The sequence below is a fragment of the Bos indicus genome, chromosome 1 (assembly GCF_029378745.1).
Source record: "Bos indicus isolate NIAB-ARS_2022 breed Sahiwal x Tharparkar chromosome 1, NIAB-ARS_B.indTharparkar_mat_pri_1.0, whole genome shotgun sequence".
Classification (NCBI taxonomy): Eukaryota; Metazoa; Chordata; class Mammalia; order Artiodactyla; family Bovidae; genus Bos; species Bos indicus.
In genome coordinates, this window is record NC_091760.1 from 152,822,460 (window position 1) to 152,839,236 (window position 16,777).

The 16,777-nt window shown below is 52.0% G+C and overlaps 1 protein-coding gene across 9 annotated transcripts in view; it reads right to left on the minus strand.

Annotated features, from left to right (window-relative positions):
* The window catches only part of COLQ (collagen like tail subunit of asymmetric acetylcholinesterase), a 66,508-nt gene that overhangs the window by 29,817 nt on the left and 19,914 nt on the right, over positions 1-16,777 (minus strand). For 2 of the 9 annotated variants that reach the window (XM_070797121.1, XM_019964519.2), the window contains exons 2-3: positions 4,893-5,005; positions 3,732-3,833 (exon numbers count right to left, since the gene is read on the minus strand). In XM_070797121.1, coding sequence (XP_070653222.1) covers positions 3,732-3,833; positions 4,893-5,005 — 215 coding nt within the window. Of the gene's footprint in view, positions 1-3,731; positions 3,858-4,892; positions 5,009-12,746; positions 12,869-16,777 lie in introns of those variants that run through there. The other 7 variants (XM_070797099.1, XM_070797095.1, XM_070797104.1 and 4 more) reach the window with 7 other exon arrangements.

Consider the following 16,777-nt stretch of genomic DNA (forward strand, 5'->3'; position numbering starts at 1 on the left):
AAGATCTGAAGGAGAGCACGCCTTATGTGAAGCGTGTCTGAAATAGGATTTCTGTGAAGCTTGTTCAAACGACCCCCTCCAGCCAAGGGATTCTGATCCTCTCTGCACATCAGAAACCCCTGGGGGACCTTTTAAAATTCTCCAGGGACACAGGCATCCCACGGGATTCTAATGGGCAGAAAAGTTGGGGAACCACTGCTTTTGGTTTATTCTCCTTCTGTTTGCGGGGGGGAGGGAGAGTTTCAGTTCCATTCTTTCTTCTTTTCCAAGCCTCAGTAATTTTTCTGTTTTCTTCAAATGGGCTAGAACTATTTATCAGGCCATGATGCTGTCCCTAGCTCAGGGCTTCCCAAACTTTGACATGAGGGTGATTCCCTCTGGGCAGTCTGTTAAGATGCAGGTTCTGATGAGACGGGGTGGGGTGGGGGGAGGGGAGGCTGAGATTCTGTGCTTCCAGCAAGTTCCCAGGTGCTAGCAGTTGTGGGTCTGAGGCTCCCCCTCTGTGTGGGTACAGGGTTGCCCTGTGTTTCTGGAGCACAGAGGTGGCTGTGGATCCCCGGAGCCAGCCACACAGCCTCCCAGGGACCCACATAGGCTTCCACCAGGTCAGAGGCTCCTGTGGGGCTGGAGACCATGGCCTCAGGGCAGCTGGGACCCCCTTCCTGTCCCGTGGATTCTCTGCAGGTGCAGACTGCGGGAACTGAGAAGATGGAAATCCCCCTGGGAGCTGAGCCTTGGGCACCCACTTTGCATCTCTGCAGGCTTCCCAGAGCCTCTGTGGCAGTTCTGGCCAACTGTGGGTCCCAAGTCCTGCTTCCTTCAGTGCATTTAATAAACATTTACGGGGAAGCTCTACTTCCCAGCCAAGGGATTCCAAGCCTTTCTGCACATTACAAGCTCTTGGGGACCTTTTAAAATTCCCCAGAAACACGGGCCAGGACTACACCCCGGGTACTGGTGTGGGTGGGTGCCGGGAACCAGCGTGAGGAACTCCGCCCATGGCAAAGGTCATGAGGAAGGAGGCTCAGCATACGCAAAGGCGGGATTGAGCCTCAGGAGTCTCCCTGGAAATTCTCGAGCATCTACCCCCAAAACCAGAGTCTGCCTACTTTACTGCTTTGTGCTCTCACCTATACCTCTGACTTTACGGGGGGCTGTCCCCCACCACCTCTCTCTCTCTGAAAAAGAGTTAACTTACAGCTCCAGTTAATAAAGTTCCTGGGTGTGACAAGAGTGTTTTAGTTCACAAACTCCTTTGGAAGTTCTCTAGCCTGCCTGAACAGGTTCTTCCGGCCACACGTGATTGTTCACAGCCTCCCAACCATGAGAGGCACGAGATGTTCTAAACTTTCTAAATACAGATTCCTTTGAGCAGTTAGAAGATTATTAGTATAGTATAATGGATTTATTAGAAATTATATTGGTGAAGGGTTTTCATTTGTTGGGCCAATGTTTGCTGCTAAGTTTCCATATCCCTTACCTACTGTGTCCCTGGCAGTGTATTGATTAATATAATTGGTGTATAGGAATGTAAGTAGTAGCTTTAATGTTTGTAACCTTGGACCCTTGAGTTAATTCTTTTCTTGTTATAGCCCACCACACCTTTGCCCTATAGGAATGCAACTTTATCTAATGCTTTCAGAGGGTGGTGCCTGACTTTAGAATAATCACCTTTAGAGAAAAATAAGTTTTCTGAAGAAAGGATCATAAAATGTTAACAGGCCTCCGGGCCAGAAGATGATGTAAATCACCTAAACTTTTGCATATGATAAGTTTGCAGGAAGAAAGCCTGGCTTACTGCTGACTCTACCCCTTCCCCCATTATCCTCTATGCATAACTTAAGGTATAAAAACTACTTTGGAAAATAAAGTGCGGGCCTTGTTCACCGAAGCTTGGTCTCCCCACGTCGTTCTTTCTCTCACCTTCTGGCCGAATTCCCATCTGAAGTGTGGAGGCTTGTCAAGCCTACTAATTTTGCCTGGGCTTCTAAGATCTGACCAGGGAGGCCTTAGTGTCTCCTCTCCTTTGGGAGAACGGGAGGATGCCTGTGGCCTATGCAGGTGGCGCAAATTCCTTGTCTTGGAATTTTATTGGTTTTCCACGTAAACCAAGTTATTCAGCCTCTTTTCTTTACTGAATTTCTTCGCTGAGCTATCCCTATTTAACCACTCTTTATATCTTTAATTCTATCGTATCCTGATCGCCGAAGCCGTCTCCCCTTCGAATTCCCTGAATCCACGGGGGCAGGACCCCGGCAGGTAGGCACAAGGCAAGGTGGACAATGCCCCTGTTCGCAAGAGCTGGTCTGCAAGGAGCCAGAGGGGAAATACTTCGGCTTTGCCTCTGATACAGCAATTCTGTCACAACTCCTCAACTCTGCCCTTCAGTGGAAGGAGTCGCCAGAGAACGATAAACTTTAATTACAAAACATGCCGGACTGCACTCCTGGCCATAGCTTGCCAACCTCAGGCACAGAGCTTGTATTTTATGGAGGCGGGGAGACCCAAGAGTCCAGGAACAAGAATAAAACTGTGACGACATGAGAAAACTAAGCAGAGAAGGAAACCTGGCCCCTGGGTGGAGAGCGATGGGGCAGCTACTGCGACGGAGGGTGGTGGGGCATGTCTGGGGGGGGGGTGGGCGCCTGGGTTCTGAGGGACAGAGGAGCGGGCCATGGGGCAGTCAGAGGGAAGGGCATTGCAAACAGCCAGAGCCACAGGCAAGGTCCGAAGGCTGCCACAGACTTTGGGTGGATGAGGACCCAGGACACACATGGCGGCTGCACTGAGCGGGCCGGGGCGTCGTGGGAGACAATTTGCAGGAGATACGGGTCCCCACACGGGGCTTTGCTCCCAGGGTGAGGAGTGTGTCTTGGTCTTCCTGTGACAGAAAGCCACAGGAGAGGTGACAGAATTCCTCTCTCCTGTCCCCATGCAAGCCCAGACCCCACGTCCTCCTCGACAGACCCACTCCGCCAGGCCGGCCAGAGGGCTCAGGAGTCTGTGAGACAGTCTCTAGAGGGGACCCTTTGTCTGTCTAGAAAACCCTTCCATCAGCATTTGACCTGCTCCTCACTCTGACCTGAGCTCTGATGGGGAGGGGCGGGCTGGCTGGGGCCCGTGTCTAGGGCTAAAGTGAGTTCAGAGCACCATGTTCCCTGTTGCCCCAGTTTTCTGCCCTGCATGCAGGCCCCTCTGGGTGGGGTTAACAGTTGCGCTTCTCCTGAGCATTTTTCTGATGACAACTATAACAATAACCACCGCCATCTAGGCAGTAGCTCGCCTGGTCACCTCCCACATCTGGTACTGCAGGGGAAGTTATATCCCCATTGTGCAGATGGGCACACTGAGGCTGGGAAGCAGAATTGGCCAGAGAAGAACCATGTGGTTCCTCCAGGACAGGAAAACAACCCCAGGGCACCTGAAGAGGGGAAACTCTTCCCTGGGGGTGGCGGACAGGGGAGGGTCCCTGCCCTGTGATAGGACCTCAGGGGAAGGGCCCAGGGTGCACTGACCTGGGGGCCCGGACCTCAGGGGAAGGGCCCAGGGTGCACTGACCTGGGGGCCCGGACCTCAGGGGAAGGGTCTGGGGTGCACTGACCTGGGGACCCGGACCTCAGGGGAAGGGCCTGGGGTGCACTGACCTGGGGACCCGGACCTCAGGGGAAGGGCCCGGGGTGCACTGACCTGGGGACCCGGACCTCAGGGGAAGGGCCTGGGGGGGAACTGACCTGGGGGCCCGGAGGCCCGGATGAGCTGAGCGACCCCTGCGCACACGGGGACTGCGCCGTCTCCAGCTCCAGGACAAGATTCTTCATGTCTGGGGAGAGAAGCTTCAAGGCAAGGTGACACAGGTTCTACGTGTGACCAGGGCACAGAAGAAGGGTCAGCCCCAGACACAGGCCTGTTCCACAGCCCAGCCCCGAGGCCGGCCGTACCCTGACTCCCCAGTGGGCATCTCACAACGGCGACCTCTCACTCCCAGTCTCCTTCCTCTCATCTGCTCTGAGACAAGCCTGGCTTCAATGGATTACAGAGAAAAAGGAACCACTCTGGACGGAGTTAGGAACTCACTCGGGGGCCTTTACCCAGCATCCAGGACAGCACCATCCAATAGAAGTAAAATGAGTCACTAATGTGACACTAATGTGTCGTCTTAAATGTCCTGGTAACCACATAAAAAGGGTAAAAGGGAATAAGTGAAATTAATTTTGATGAGGGTTTTATCTTACCCAGTATATCCCCAATATTATTTCAATGTAAAAAAAATACTGAGATATTTTGCGTCATTATAAAGGCATTCAGTGTGTGTTTTATACTCTGCACATCTCAGTTGGAACAGGCCACATGGGGCCAGAGGCTAGTGTATTGGACAGTATGGGTCTAAGAGGCTCTGGAAAGATCCGAGCATCTAGAGCCCCTGGAATGCCTTCCAGCTCAGCTTCCCCCTTCCCGCTCTTTCCCTACCTTCCCCTCCCTTTCCCCACCTTCCCCTCTCTTTCCGCAGTCCCATTCCCCCTCTCAGGACTGTTTTTTGTGTCACCTTGTGGATAACGGTGGATAAGAAGGAAATTTCACATGCACTTAGGGAGAAGACAAAACAAGAGGGGGAAACTCCACGTCTGAGCCGCTGACAGGAGCCCAGAAAGTTATCAGTTCACCTCAGTGTCTCTGAGTGGACAGGACCCTCGCCCACTGTCTGCCTGCTGGCCAGCTGAACCGCCCAGCCCAGCTCCTGGTGAGGAAGCGTCTCCCTCCCTCCTGCTTGAGGTCTGTTGGGGGGTGCAGAGAGCTGGCCCCTGAGGACAGCCCCGGGAGGAGCCCCCGCCCGAAGGAGGGGGCATGGCTGGGCAGAGGAGCAGCCCAGGACCCCGACAGTCAGCGGTACTCACCGGGCCCCGGGCCCCTCGGAAGAAGGGCGGCGGGAACAGCGGGGGCGGTGGGGGCGTCAGCAGGCAGCATGCTCGGGGGCCGCCGCGCCTCTTCTGATCCAGGCCGGGCAGGGCTGCTGGGAGGAAACCCCTGCTCATTAGTGTGGGGGCTGTGTCAGGGCCTCTGGGTGCCCACTGTGCCCGGGGAGAGGGGGTCGTGTGACACCCTGGACAGCCGCTCTCACTTGCAGCCTGCTGGGCGGGAGCACCACCCCTGCCTATCCCTGCCCGGGCCCTCCCCGCTTCGCAGGGTAAGCGAGTGGGCACTGCGGCCGCTGGGACCACCGGGAGGCCAGGCTCCTTCTCCAGACGCTGACAGTCACTTTGTAGACGGGACAGAGAACAGACGGTTCAAACGGACCCACCAGGGGCCCCTTCTCTCAGCTGGGGAGAAGGCAGGCTCTGCTCACACCCTTGACACATGCCTGCAAGGAACCGTTTTGTGGGGGAGGCAGTGACCCCGGACCAAGATGTCAAGCATCCGTTTGACTCCAGACTTTACACAGACATTTGGGTCACCCGAGCTCACAGGAGAGCTACAGGTTAATGTCTTCAGACACAGGAGTGAGATGAGGAGGGGGCCCTGGATCCTTGTAGCTTCACGGTCAGACGTTCAGCGTTAGCACACATTCAGTGCTGAGGTGGTCCTGGCAGAAAGGACACAGATCCCTGGGGATTCCTGCAGCACCCAGGTAGAGATCCCGAACCCCCCAGCCTCCAGGAGCCCCTTCAGCTCCTGCCCAGTCTCTACCCTGCTCCCTGCCCACCGCCCTGGCTCCCAGCCTGGGGGAGTCCTTGCGGCTGCATTTGAGCTTTGTATGAACGTCAACTCTTGTGTCCTTCTTTGGCTCGACATTGCGTCTGTGACAGGCATCCTGATCGCTGCTTGTCGTCGTCACGCTGCTGAACAGAGTCCCCCTGTGGGACATGACCACAACCCTCTTATCCATCCTGCTGCCTCTGAACACTGGGTCGACACGGCTACATGCCCGCCAGACCGGCTAAACTGAGAAGGCCAGAACGTAACATTTGTCAGTAAGGGCGTGGGACAACCAGAATGCTCACTCATTGGCTGGTGGGAGAGAAAACGGCCTCAATTGAAAAACTCGCTGCATCGTCTCCTAAAGCCGAATGCAGCCACATCCGATGGCTCGGCAACTCTCATGCCTACATGTTCACCCATGGAAAAGTGGACGCGTGTTCACCCAAACACACGCACTACGCAAACATCGCCCAGAGCTGTTGATTTTCCAGTGCCCAGGCCTGGTCTCGTGATGGTACCTCCTCGTCCACCCCTTCTCCGAATCTCTGACCTCACAGAACATGGGTGGGTTGCCTTTCACACCCCTCTCTGCCCTGAAACCAGTTTTCAGACTTGTCTCCCGGGGACAGTGCTTGTCTTTTCTTTCCACCCTGTGATCCGAGGCCTGACCCGACCTCAGGTAGGCAGCGGGTGCTTCCCAGAAGGCACGCAGTGTGGGCTGCCTGTATCAGCTCCAGCACCCTGGGAATCACTCTGCACACACCTACACCCTTGAACCTCGTGGAGGAGCAGCCCGCTATCTGGACCAGTGGTCCTCAGCCCCCTCAGACACAAGGCCCCATTGGTAAGAAGTATCTTTAAAGACCCCTTTGTTATCCTAAAATAAAATTCAAAAATAAGACAACATACCTATGCCATTTAAAAATCAATGTAACGCTCTGAATGTAATATAAAAGAGAGCTTTCAGAAAAGTGATTTATGATATAAAATGCATGTTTTGAGATGCATATTTTGTTGAGCACTAGCATGTCAGAAAACTTGATGACGTAGTTAGATGCTCGTGCCTGCATGTGAACCACACTGAACGCAAAGTCTACTCACATAAGGTGCGGTATCTGCAACGCACATGCTTCAAGTGAGGTGCCCACTGTGAGATGTGATTTTTCTCAAATGAGGAAAAATCATGCGTAAAATCCCAACCAAACAATGCACAGTCACTACTCAGCAGTTATCTGAGAAAACTCAGTTTCATACTATAGCAGTTCAACAAATATTGATGTGAAAGAGCATTAGCTCCTAGGATGAGATAATTATAAAAGGTATGCATCTCCCATTTGACATTTCACAGTCATGTGGGACATGGGACACACATATGATGCTGTCCCACTACAGGAAACCTCTCAGCTCAGCTGTTGTGACAACTGAAAATGAAAATTTCTAACAAGGCCCCATGAAACACTCTCTGAAATAAATTGTACCAATGTTTTCTTTGGTCAGTCTCCCAAGGCAATAGAAATAAAAGCAAAAATAAACAAATGAGACTTAACCAAACTAATAAGCTTTGGCACAGCAAAGGAAACCATAAACAGAACAAAGACAACCTACAGAATGGGAGAAAATATTTGCAAATGATGCAACCAACAAGGGATTCATCTCCAAAATATACAAACAGATCGTACAACTCAATAACAAAAAACAAACAAGCCAATCAAACAATGGACGGAAGACCTAAACAGACATTTCTCCAAAGAAGACACCCAGATGGTCAATAGGCATGTGAAAAGATGCTGAACGTCACTAGTTGCTGCTGCTGCTGTTGCTAAGTCGCTTCAGTCGTGTCCGACTCTGTGCGACCCCATAGACAGCTGCCCACCAGGCTGCCCCGTCCCTGGGATTCTCCAGGCAAGAACACTGGAGTGGGCTGCCGTTTAGTTGCTAGAGAAATGCAAATCAAAACTGCAGTGAGGTATCACTTCACACCGGTCAGAATGACCACCATAAAAAAGTATACAACTAATAAATGCCGGAGGGGGTGTGGAGAAAAGAGAACACTACCAGCCTGTTAGTGGGGTAAATGAGTGCAGTCATGGAGAACAGTATGGAGGTTCCTTAAAAAAGTAAAAATAGAACAACTGTGTGACCTGGCAATCCTACTCTTGGGCATATATCCAGAGGAAACTCTGATTCAAAGAGATACATGTACCCCAGTGTTCATGGTGGCACTGTTTACGGTGGCCAAGACGTGGAAGTGACCTAAATGTCCATCGGCTGAGGAGTGGATAAAGACAGTATTTGAACTCTGGTCCCAGAGTCCTTTCTGCTGATCTGGACTGACTGTGTGTGGAAATAAAGGTCATGAGGTATATTTATACAAAGGAATATTACTCAGCCCTAAAAGAGAATGAAATAACGCCATTTGCAGCAACACAAATGGACCTCGAGAGTGTCATATTAAGTGAATTAAGTCACAGAAAGACAAATATCATATAATATTACTGATGAAGTGAAAGCAAGAGTCGCTTGGTTGTGTCAGACTCTTTGTGACCCCATGGACTATACAGTCCATGGCATTCTCCAGGCCAGAATACTGGATGGGGTAGCCTTTCTCTTCTACAGGGATATTCCCAACACAGGGATCAAACCCAGGTCTCCCGCATTGCAGGCAGGTTCTTTACCAGCTTAGCCACAAGGGAAGCCCAATATTACTTATAATATTGTATAAATATTATATGTGGAATCTAAAAAATGAAACAAATGAGCTTATTTATTAATACAAAACAGACTCACAGAGAAAACCAATTTATGGCTACCAAACAGGAAAGGGAGAGGGATAAATTAGGAGTCTAGAATTAGAAAAACTGTACAGAAATGTCTTAATGACCCAGATGACCACGATGGAGTGGTCATTCACCTAGAGTCAGACATCCTGGAATGTGAAGTCAAGTGGGCCTTAGGAAGTATCACTACAAACAAAGCTAGTGGAGGTGATGGAATTCCAGTTGAACTATTTCAAATCCTAAAAGATGATACTGTGAAAGTGCTGCACTCAATATGCCAGCAAATTCGGAAAACTCAGCAGTGGCCACAGGACTGGAAATGGCCAATTTTCATTCTGATACCAAAGAAGGGCAATGACAAAAAATATACAAACTACCACACAATTGTACTCATTTCACAGGCTAACAAGGCAATGCTCAAAATCCTTCAAGCTAGGCCTCAACAGCACGTGAACCAGGAACTTCCAGATGTACAAGATGGGTTTAGAAAAGGCAGAGGAGCCAGAGATCAAATTGCCGATATCCACTGGATCATATAAAAAGCAAGAGAGTTCCAGAAAAGCATCTATTTCTGCTTTATTGACTATTTCAAAGCCTTTGACTGTGTGGCTCACAATAAACTGTGGAAAATTCTTCAAGAGATAGGGATACCAGACCACCTTACCTACTTCCTGAGAAACCTGTATGCAGGTCAAGAAGTGACAGTTAGAACCAGACATGGAACAATGGACTAATTCAAAGCTGGGAAAGGAGTACATCAAGGTTGTATATTGTCACCCTGATTGTTTAACTTATATGCATAGTACATCATGCAAAATGCCGGGCTGGATGAAGCACAAGCTGGAATCAAGATTTATAGGAGAAATATCAATAACCTCAGATATGCAGATGATACCATGCTTATGGCAGAAAGTGAAGAGGATATAAAGAGCCTCTTGATGAAAGTGAAAAGAGAATGAAAAAGCTGGCTTAAGACTCAACATTCAAAAAGTCAGGATAATGGCATCCAGTCCCATCACTTCATGGCAAATAGATGGGTAAAAAATGGAAACAGTGACAGACTTTATTTTCTTGGGCTCCAAAATCACTACGGTGACTGCAGCCATGAAATTAAAAACGCTTGCTCCTTGGAAGAAAAGCTATGACAAACCTAAAGAGCATATTTAAAAGCAGAAAGATTACTTTTCCAGCAAAGGTCCGTAGAGTCAAAGCTCTGGTTTTTCCAGTAATCATGTATGGATGTGAGAGTTGGACTACAAAGACAGCTGAGCACTAAAGAATTGATACTTTTGAACTGTGGTGTTGAAGACTCTTGAGAGTCCCTTGGACTGCAAGGAGATCCAACCAGTCCATCCTAAAGTAAATCAACCCTGAATATTCATTGGAAGGACTGATGCTGAAGCTGAAACTCCAATACTTTGGCTACCTGATGCAAAGAGCCGACTCATTGGAAAAGACCCTGATGCTGGGAAAGATTGAGGGCAGGAGGAGAAGAGGACAACAGAGGATGAGATGATTGGATGACGTGAAGATGTGAGTTTGAGCAAACTCCGGGAGATGGTGATGGACAGGAAAGCCTGACACGCTGCTGTCCATGAGGTTGCAAAGAGCAACTAAACAACAATCCTCAGAGCAGCCCTGAGAGTTAAGTACTATTATTACTGTGATCCCATTTTACAGATCCATAAGCTGAGGCAAAGAGGTGAAGCAATTACCCAAGGTCATACAACTAGTAAGTGACAGAGACAGGATTTGAACTCTGGTTCAAAGAGTCCTTCTTGCTGATCTGGACTGACAGGGTGTGGAAATAAAGGTCAGGAGCTAAGAAGGCCAGAGGCTCCTGGAACAACCACCTAATACATTATAGAAAGTGTCAATGCCTCCACAAGTCACACCTGTTGCTGAACACAGTGGGCTCCACTACCTCATCGCGAGGAGTGAGGACACGCACCAGGGTATCCACGGGCATCTCGCAAGACGGGGCGAGGAAGGATTTATTCTAGGAGTGAGGCTTTGCTACATGATGCTGGAGGGCCGCCTATGGGGAAGCCCAGTCTGACCTGGCTCTGGACGGACAGCTGCAGCCTCTCCTTTACCCCTGCCTGGCCTCGGTGGATGGCCAGGGCTGAGCTGTTGTCCGCGGGGCCTCTCCCAGCCAGGGGCACCTGTGGGCGGCTCAGGAAGGTGCACTGCTCATCACTCCTGTTTCCAGACTGTCCAGGCCCCGGAGGCCTCTGCAGCCCGCACCTTGCGTGGCCCCCACCAGTGGAAGACCCTGGCTCCGTCAGAGCCCCACCCCAGGCCTCCCCCCGGACGCTGGCGCTCCCCTGGCAAGCACACTGTGGCCGCTGCTCCTCCTGTTAAGGCTTCTGCAGGGCTGCCCCCAGCCCTACCCCCTAGACCCGCTTCATGTTCAGCAGGTGAGGACCATCTATTTCTGCCTGCCCCCCGTCCTGCCCCGCGCCCCGCCGCCGGCCCCAGCTCCCTGGAGAAGTTTGTTTTTAGCACCATCTAGTTTATTTCCAGCTCATTCCAGTTCAGAATATTTCCATCAGGTGGACGTGTTTGGGAACAGCTTCCCACTCCCCCCACAACCCTGCCCTCCCGGTCACTAAGACAGGACTTCACACGTCTATTTTGGGGTCATCAGAGTGGCCTGCGGGTCTCTTTGGACCAGGCTGCCTCCATGGAATCATGTCTGAGCTCAGATCAGCCTGGAAAGCCCCAGAGGCTCTGTTGTAATGGAAAACATCGTGTGTGTGTGTGTGTGTGTGTGTGTGTGTGTGTGTGTGTGTATGCAGCCTACAGAAACCTTGGTGCTCCACAAGGCTGAGCCCTGTGTGTGTGTGTGTGTGTCTCTGTGTGTGTGTGTGCATATGTGTGCATGGGGCCTACAGAAACCTTGGTGCTCCACAAGGCTTAGCCTTGTGTGTGTGTGTGTGTGTGTGTGTGTGCGTGTGTGCATGAGCCTTGCAGAAACCTGGGTGCTCCACCAGGCTTAGCCCCAGGAAATGCCAACCTCCAGGGAATCTCGGGAGTGCCCGCCCTGACGCACAGACACGGGAGTTCCACTGTGTGTGGCTCAGCTGTGCCACATCCTGGGTGGGGACAATCCTGGGTGTGACGCAGGCTTTTGCAAATGCGGGGGGGTGTTTCCCTTTGCTGTTGTTGATGCCATCTTCGCACTTTGAACAAAACCTCCTTGAGTCTTGGAAAGTGATTCACTCAGACCTATGCTTGGAAACTCAGGGACTTGGATCACAGTGTGAACCCAGGCACAAGGGGCCATGGGGCCCAGCGCGACTCCCCACTGCCACCTGAGACTCAGTTTACCCAACTGCACCACACGGGATTTGGCCCCAACCCCCTCCAGAGTGCTTTTTCATCCATGGTGAACCTCAGCATCACCACTGTCTGGGCCATCTGGGTCTCACTCACTAGACCAGCCCATCCTCAGGGCTCTAGAGACGGCTTCCTCTGTTTCTGCCTCCTTGTTTTGCATCAAGCGGCACGGGAAAGAAGTGACCAAACTTTCTACCTTTGCAGGTTGGGGAAATTGTAGGTGCAGCCACATGCTAGCTGCAGCTGCTGGCGCTCAGCCTGCTCCGCCCGCCCCTCTGTGGCTCCCCTGCGTGGTGGAACATGCACTCACAGGAGCCAAGGCGCAGAGAGCAGAAGGCACACGTTCATAGCATCCCTAGGGCTTCTGACCATGAGTCGGAAGGCTCAGCGACAGCCCCGTTCTCAGCCCGCCTGCCTGCCGGCTGCCTGCTTTCCCCTGATGCACAGATTCCAGACCAGACTGTACCCCTCAGTTTGGCTTCAACCCCACTCACACCACACGCGCCTTGAGACACAAATTCTGACCCTAGGTCTTGAAGGCGTTTGCACTTCTCTGAAAGACCATGTTAAAGTTGTGGGGCGGCGGTGAGCCACAGAACCCGGCCTGGAGAGGGCTGGAGAACCTCTCTGCCACCCATGCCTGGGTGGCCCTGGGCCACAGAGCACCACGCTGCTTCAGAGCCAAGGGGGCAGCTGCCAGCCTGCCACCCAGGGTCACTGAAGGGGCACACAAGCGTGGGAGCCAAGATCGCACGAACTCCAACGTCAAACCCCTTTACACGGCAATTCCAACACCAGCAGAGGACTTGGAGATTTAAAGGCTGCTGGAAGTTCCCCAGAACAGCTTGGCTTTCCAAGAGTCTCTTTTTTCCCAAAGCATCACACAATACACACACACACACACACACACACACACACACACACACAACTCACCCAAACAGCAAGCCGAGTAACAGAGCAATCCTGAAACTGTGAGCAGATGAGCGAGGCTGAGGGGTGGGCCGGTCATCGCGGGCAGGGCCCAGGCACACTGGCAGCGGGCACCCTCTGGAGGCTGGCTGAGAGTTGTCACGCCCCCAGCGCTGCCAGCACCTGCCCTGCTGGGCATCTGGGGTGGGAGCTGGCCAATCCCTGCCTCTGCCCCAGAGGCCAGGGGTCTGGAGGCCAGTCCTGAGCTCCTGGGAACAGGAAGGGGGAGGCAGGGTTCTCGCCTCTCAGGAGGATGCCCTGGGCGGTGGGGGGCGGCTTGGGAGAGGAAGAGCATCCTGGGGAGCACCAGGGGAGGAGGTGGAGTTGGGAGCCCGGGATACTGACGCCCCTGCGGCAGAGAGGAGGCAGAGGGTCAGCCGTTGAACAGGCTGCTCTTGATTCTGGCAAGCCTGACAGGGCCGGCCTCACTGTCACCCCCACCATGAGGGGCCGGGGTGGGGCAGTCTGCCCGCCTCCACTCCAGGGAAGGTCTTTCTTTGGTCTTTGTTGCTTCACCATATCTGTGCCAAAGTGCTGGCAACAGAGCTAATCTTAATTTAAAAATATGTATATATTATGAAAGAGCTGACAGAGCAAACTTTTTCTAGATGAAGCTTTCCTGTAAAATGATTAAGTGATATATACCAGATACATGTGGAAACCTGACACTTGATAGGCACCCAGAGCACAAACACATGCACACACACGCACACACAATATTCTAGATCACAGAGGCAGTAAGCACGGTTGCTTAAATCAGCCCAGTGAAGACCATGAACTACAGCAGGAGTTGGCAAATCTGTCTGGAAAGGGCCGGAGAGGAAGTGTTTTAGGCTCCATGGGCAGCCTCTGCTGCACTGCATCCCCGCCATCGTGCGTGAAAACAGCATAGACAACATGGGCAGCGGGCATGTGGCCACGCTGCGGTGAAATGTTATTTACAAAAGTAGGAGGCAAGCTGGACTTGGGTCCCAGGCTGTAGTTTGCCGACCACTGAGCTACACCTATCAAAAGAAAGGATACTTCTTGTGTTCGTCCATTCAGTCATCGAATGTTTCATTCATTCAGGAACACGCAGAGGGTGAGAGCCAAATGCCTGCCAGACACACCGACTGGACACAGTCCCCGCCCTCAGTACGTGTCATGAGCCTTCGTGGAAAGAGTCAAGGCCCTGGAGCCTTGACTGGGCTGGAGCCCTGCTTTTGCCTCTGTCTGAACTTAAGGAAGTTTTCATTCACTTTCTGAGAGCCTTAGCTTACTTCTCTGTTGAGAGGGTAGGAAGAAATGAACCTAGTTCATTTGTTGTGAGGATAAGAGCAAGGCTTGTGAAGTTCCTGTGGAATAGGGACTCTTTTGTCGATATTTTCAGATAACTATGAAAATATGAGGTGGAAAATTAAAAGTGGCTGACATGGAGCTGGGTATCTAGAGGGATTTACAGGAGGAGGTGATGGATACCAGCTGGGTTAAGTGAGAAATCAAGGAAAGCTTCCAGGAAGAGGTGGCATTTGAGCTGAGCTTTGAAATTGGAGATCTGCTGGTAGCGTGATGGGAAGAGCTAGGGAGGAGAGGGCTCTCTTTGTCTCTGGGGCATTTCCCTCTGTCGGCAGAAACATCAGGAAACTCTGGACAGAGGGCATGCAGTCCTGAACCCTGGCCTGTGGCAGACAGGCCATCTACGTCCCCTTTACCCAGATTTCCTGGAGCTGGGTCATGTTACTGCAGCTCTTCAGTTTTTCAAACCTCATTTCAAACACCCTCAGAGACAGAAGTTTTGCCAGTTTAAGCACCCGAAGCATTTTTACCATTCCACGTCAAACTTCTCCAAAGTTTTATACAAGGAAACCACTCAGCTATACGGTTTCATTATTGTCAAAACAAAGGTGACTGCCCGGAGGGTCGTGGAGGTCCTGTCCAGCCCTTCTGGTGTCCACGTCTCTGCTCCGGACCTAATGTCTCAGGCTTCCCGGGGTCTCTCTCTGTCTCTTTCCTGCCTCAGCCCCACTCCCTCCCTGTCTCCCCATCTCTCACACTTTGTCTCACTCTCTCTGTCTCTCCAGGCACTAACGAACTTCCTTGAGTCAAATGGCCTGGAGGTGTGCTCACTACCTGACTGCCCCTCAGTCAGGCGTGCCATCCTGGGATGAGGGTCCTGGTCTCCAGCCCCGGTGTGACAGTAACGTGGGCCATGGCTTTGGACAGCTCCCTTCTGTGCTCGGGGTTGGTTTTCCCACGTGTAAAATGGAGTGAAACAGGAGGGAAGGGGGCAGAGCACACCCGTAAAAGAATGGCATAGCCCGAGGACACGACATTCCATTTGATTAGAACCAAATGGGTCCAGGATTGCAGAAGATTTGACTTCCAGCAGACCTTGAGCCTCCGTACACGCTCATAACATATCTGAAAGCTAAGTGACTCACCTAGAGGCACCAAGACATTTCTGAGGCCAACCACCAAAGACCAAAAAGTGAAGTGAGTGGTGGCCCAATTCCTGGAAATCCTCACCCTTCCCTCGAAATAGGTGGAATAATCCTCCCACTCAGCAGCCTATGAAATTACCCAGCCCATGAAAACTGTGTCATATTCTGAGCCACTCTTTTTCTCTGAGTTGGCCCACGCTGTGGAATGTGTTTCTGTCTAAATAGGTCTACTTCTTACCTATCACTTTGTCTCTCATTGAATTCTTTCTCTGACGAGAAAGAACCTGAGCTTCATTACGTGCTGAAACCAAGCATGCAATCTCAGCTGGAAAACAGTGTGGGTTCTGGCCAGGTTTGGGTCCTGGCCCATGGGTTTGAGGCCCAGTCTGTTCAATGGTTTCAGGAGCATTGGACCAGAGGTGCTCTAAGCCCGTTCCAGCCCCAGCTTCTCCCAGGGGAGGCAACTCCTGAGACACAAACAGCCCGCAGCCAGGGTGGAGGGCCACGTTCCTCCCCTCTCCCCTGGAAAGCAGTTCTTACCTTCAAGGCAGCCGGCCTGTGGCGCAGCCTTTCACCGGCCCAAGCACCAGCTCACCCAGCAGAGTTGCCTGCAAAATCTAATTCATAATAAAAGTTTCCAGGGCCTTCCTGCAGCTGGTGTCAGCAGGTGTCATCTTCACAGTCTTTTGTCTTAATTTCAGCTCTGGGATTTATCAGCTGGGCCAGAAGACCCTTCTGGAATACTGCCGCCCTGGGCACCAGGCCAGTGCGCCTGTCCCCACTGTGGCATGCACAGGCCTGCTTCCTGGTGAGCCCACCAAAGCGGGGTCTGCTTTGCATCTCCCCATCCCCCACCCCGACATGACTCCCACCCTTGCTGCCCAGAGAGACTGTGCAGCCTGGCTAACTCGGCGCCCTTCCCAAGGACCCAGGAGCCCAGAAGAGGCCGGAGGGCCTGGGTTCTCCCTTCTCACCACCTGACACACTCACCTTGACCAAACTTTGGTCAGGCTCTGAACTGGGCCCCCACCCTCGGCTTCCTTGTCAGCCTGCTGAGTCCTGTTTTTGCAAGAATCCTCTAAGTCAGTTTTGAGAGACTCCCCACCCTTGACATTTTCTCACCCTTGACATCTGATCAAATTCCTCATCCCCCGCCATACCCCTGATATCTCATCACGTGGCCTGCCTTTGGCAAGAGTCCTCTCAAGTGGCTTTAGCTGGATCCCCTACCCTTGGGATCTCTCGGTAATTTTTCACATCCCAACCTCCCAACCTGCTCTTCGACTACAAATCATCACATTAAACAATTTCTGTTTAATTCGGAATTGAACCCACTCTCCTCTCTTGGGCTTCCCTGGTGGCTCAGATGGTAAAGACTGCCTGCAGTACAGGAGACCTGGGTTTGATCCTTGGGTTGGAAAGATCCCCTGGGGAAGGGAATGGCAACCCACCCCAATAGTCTTGGGATTCCCTGGGGGCTCAGCTGATAAAGAATCCACCTGCAATACAGAAGACCTGGGTTTGATCACTGGGTTGGAAAGATCCCCTGGAGAAGGGCATGGCAGCCCACTCCAG